The sequence below is a fragment of the Sitodiplosis mosellana genome, unplaced genomic scaffold (genome assembly GCF_009176505.1).
Source record: "Sitodiplosis mosellana isolate CC-2019 unplaced genomic scaffold, AAFC_SMos_1.0 Smas_scaffold_5577, whole genome shotgun sequence".
Classification (NCBI taxonomy): Eukaryota; Metazoa; Arthropoda; class Insecta; order Diptera; family Cecidomyiidae; genus Sitodiplosis; species Sitodiplosis mosellana.
In genome coordinates, this window is record NW_022600819.1 from 3,188 (window position 1) to 7,695 (window position 4,508).

Below are 4,508 nucleotides of genomic sequence, written 5' to 3' on the forward strand. Positions count from 1 at the left end.
TTCGGTCAAGGCAAACTGCCATTTTTTTGCAAAAATAATGGGAGTCTGTGAACAACCGAACACCTACTTGCCCATAAATTTGGTCCAAAATCGACATTTCTTGAAATTTTCCTCGAAAAATAGACTTTTATATGAAAAATCATACAGAAAGCCATTTTTTTGGGTTTTGGTCAAAGTAGACTGATGTTTTTTGCAAAAATAATGGGTGCTTTCAAACAACCAAACACCTACTTGCCATTAATTTGGTCCAAAATCGACATTTCTTGAAATTTTCCTCGAAAAATAGACTTTTGTATAAAAAATCACTCAGAAAGCTATTTTTTAGGGTTTTGGTCAAAGCAAACTGATGTTTTTTTGCAAAAATAATGGGAGTATGTGAACAACCGAACACCTACTTGCCCATAAAATTGGTCCGAAATCAACATTTCTTGAAATTTTTGAAATTTTGTTCGAAAATGACACTTTTGTATGGAAAATGGTCGAAATAGTTATATTTTAGGGTCAAAAATGCTATGAAAAAAGCAGAGATCACTATGGGATATTTTTATTCATATGGGATAGAAATATCGCATAAAAATATCAGACTTCATGCAAATTTGACTTGGATCCCAAAGAAAAATATGAATTTTGTACTGCAGAAGCGTTACAACAACGCAACGCATGAAAAATATCTGATATTTTTATGCGATATTTCTATCCCATATGAATAAAAATATCTCATAGTAATCTCTGGAAAAAAGGGTCCATTGAAATTTTGGTTAAACATTAAGCGGGAGGCAAACTAAATTGCTGCGGAGCGGAAAAGTTTGGATTATGTCTATGGGTGAGATTGAGAGTAGTGTATGTTTGATTGACTTTGTTACGAAAGAGAAGAGCAAGTTTCTGTCGACTTAAAAATGGTTAAAAGCGAGTATGTTCGTTTTTAGCGGGTCCTCGCGGTTTTTCACGGTTTCCGCGGAACCATACACAATGTTATCTGTGGCCAAATATCGTCGAAGCATATCATGGAGAAAATCAACTTAAGAACACCACGACATCGAACACGAAACACTGAATTTCTGTCACTGCCCATTAGAATATGCAACTACTCAATGTTTGAACCGATCAACTACATGCTCATCACATATAATGAATTTTTTAAATACTTTAATATCATATAGCCAAATCAAACGAATGATTGTGATACTAGTACTATTCCAAAGACAAATAAAACTTATTAATTTATAATAAATAAAACGAATTACATACATCTATGGGTGAGATTGAGAGTGGAGTATGTTTTTTCTTCGATTTATATTTTTGAAAAGGCGAGTATGTTTTCTGATGATTCTGTTGGCGTTAAAGTAGAGTATGTTGTAGTACCGTCTAGCCTCCGCGGTCTTCATGGTTTTCGCACAACTGATAAAAGATAACAACATAGTGTCTTCGGCAAAGTTGTAGTACTTGAGGTCTTCTATAACTAAGCTGAATACAGTTATCTCTTATCTCTTATCAGTTCCGAGAAAAGCGCGAAAAATGATAGGAAAAAAAAAGTTCTATATAAAATTTGCTTTTTTATGTGCGCGATTTGCGCAGAGAAGATTAGAGAGAGTAACTGAATTTTTTAGAAGAAGTAGAGTGTGGAGAAAATAAAAGAAATATTGTAAATATATTAATATGATATTTATAACAAATTCTTCGCCAGAGGTGGTTTATATAGCATAAATATAATTATTTTTTTATATCTACAATATTTACAATGGGATAATTCATTCTTATTGACTTCATTCTCTCCAAATTCTGTTTCTCTTAAAATATTCAGCTACTCTATGTTTGATAGTATTTGTACTTGTGTTAAAATCAATTAAATATATTCATCTGGTAAATTAGGCGGTTTGATAGGAACAAAGTATTTATAAAATTCATTGTACGTACTCAACATATAATTGATAGGTTCAAATTTGGAATAGCTATTGTGATGAATCGGTAATGATAGGAAATCTGAGTTTCTTGTCCAATGTCGCGGTGTTTTAAAACTTATTCTGCTCAAAATGTATTTCGATGAAGTCTTTCCACATATCACATTGTGGACAAGTGATATTTGTGCTATCTTTCTCCGCTCTTCCAGCGTAATCATTTGTAATTCAAGCAGTCGGCATTCGTAGGGAGGTTTCCTGAATCTGTGTGCCCATTTCATTTTGCGTAGTGCAAACAATAAAAACTGCTTCTGGATAGATTCAACTCTTGCAATTTTTTCAGCGGTGTATGGATTCCAAATTTGGGAAACATATTCCACAATCGGCAATACAAATGTGAAAAACAATTTCTTTATGGTCCATAGATCATCAAATTCATATCCAAATCGTTTAATCCATGCTAAACGTGATTTCGCCTTGGCTGTAATATACTCAATGTGTGCATTAAAATTCAATTTATGGTCAAGTATTACCCCAAGATCCTTTATCACGTCAACTCGATCGATTTTTTCGTTGCCAATGGAAGTTAAATTTCAGGTGGCCACGATGAAAAGACACAAATTTGGTCTTAGATACATTTAGCTTTAGCTTGTTTCGGTTAAAGTATTCAACAAGCCTATTCAAGTCAGCTTGTAATTCCAAACAGTCATCATAATGTCTGATTTGTTTCCACAGGCGAGTGTCATCAGCAAACGACTGAAGTATTGAGTTTCTTATGTGTTTTGGTAAATCAATGATGAACAACAGAAACAATGTAGCACCAATCGGGTAACCCTGACCAGTTCCCGATGTAACTTCAATGGGACTTGACATGTCATCATTCAATTTGACAATCTGTTGGCGACCATACAAATACGATTTGATCCACTTGAGTAATTGTTGATTCAGTCCCATAATATCCAATTTGCGTATTAGTAAATCAATATTGACCGAGTCAAAGGCCTTCGCAATATCGAAGTAAATTGCATCAGTTTGTATTTGGTTTTTCATTCCTAAAATTGCACACGATGTAAATTCAGCCAAATTTGTAGTTGTAGATTTTCCCTTCACAAATCCATGTTGACTGTTATCAATAATATTCTCCATGTGATAAGTAAGGTGTTTAGCAACGATGTATGTATGGATTGGGTGGGCGGCTTTCTTTCTTAATTCAGAAAGCCATGCGTAGGTCTTATGACCTTTTGCACAAATGTACCCAGCATTTTTCCAGTTCTTCAGACCATACCACCTGGAATCTATTTTCGAAATTTTTGGGTGGTACCTTACATCTATCCCAATCAACCAGTCTGGGTGGAACTGATGTTCGGAACCAATCGACCGGAATTCTCCAATAGACCCAAGTGTTAATCCTTTCTTTTGGTTTTTGCAAATGGAGGAATGTTTCAATTTCTGATATACCGACATATTCACCAGTAATCGAACATTGTTTTTTTTTGCGGTATATGTATCGGATATATTTATCACGTACAACAACCTAGCGAATAAACACCCCATTTTTACGTGTATTCGAAGCTACTCATCTTCTTTATTGAATACACGGGTTCCACGGTTTAAAGTGCCTCCCGGAGCACTCCACGGGTCTTTTCTCGGGCCGAAGTCTCTCAATTCACAATATTATTGATAAAACCAACAATATTTTGAATAGAAAAGATTTCGGCATCAGTGAGAATCGAACCCGTGTCCCCACGCTTGCAACGCTAGCACGCTAACCAATACGCTACAGCTGGGTTGTAGCAACGATGGAATCAAGCAACTTCGGTATTACACACTGCAGAGCTACGCCACGATAGTTTTCAACTTTAGCTTTAACACCGCTTTTGTGAACTGGTTTTACAAATGATTTTCTCCAAATCTCAGGAACAACACCAGTCTCCAACGAATGCTTTAGCATGTGTGTGATGGGTTTTAATAGTGTTGGCATACACTTTTTGATGAGAATATTTGGTATTCCGTCAGGTCCTGACACCATGTTGCTTGGAAGGTTATTTATCGTATCCGTAACCAACTCCTCAGTGATGTTGATAGTTGGAAAATTAGCACACAGATTCTTAAGTAATGGATCATCTCCAGAATAATTCTCATTTTTGCTGTAATCCGGTTCAGTATACGCTTTGGCAAAATGCGTTGCAAAATATTGTGCTATCTCACCTCTGTTACTACTTTTCTTATCTCCAAGAACCATTTCATTCGGAAGATCATCATTCGTCTTTTTGGAACCATTCACGAATTCGAAAAACTTCTGTGGATCTTCGTGGATAAGGTTAACCATTTCAAGTTTGTAGTTTCTATATGCCAAACGTGCGCTCTTTTTGTATTCTCTTCTCAATGTGGAGTGTTCTTTTTTGGCGTAATTTTTTTCTTCAATAGTACGTCTTGATGCTATGAATTTGTACTGATTATTATTATTATTCTGCACCATACAGCGTTTCTTCGCCAGAGGTGGTTTATTTAGTATAAATATTATTTTATATTTACAATATTAACAATTTGATATTTTAAATATTTCATTTTACTCTCTCCAAATTCTGCTTCTTTTAAAATATTCGGTAACTC

The 4,508-nt window shown here is 35.0% G+C and overlaps 1 protein-coding gene across 1 annotated transcript; it reads right to left on the minus strand.

Moving 5' to 3' along the window:
- Positions 1-3,672: 3,672 nt before the first annotated feature.
- On the minus strand, positions 3,673-4,224 carry LOC129572829 (uncharacterized). The gene has a single exon (XM_055452929.1). It carries the CDS (start codon positions 4,222-4,224, stop codon positions 3,673-3,675), a length of 552 nt encoding a protein of 183 aa, XP_055308904.1.
- Positions 4,225-4,508: the final 284 nt, after the last annotated feature.

Excerpts from the sequence above, each read along its gene's own strand:
- LOC129572829 (XM_055452929.1), bottom strand. The coding sequence starts at position 4,224 with ATGGTTAACCTTATCCACGAAGATCCACAGAAGTTTTTCGAATTCGTG.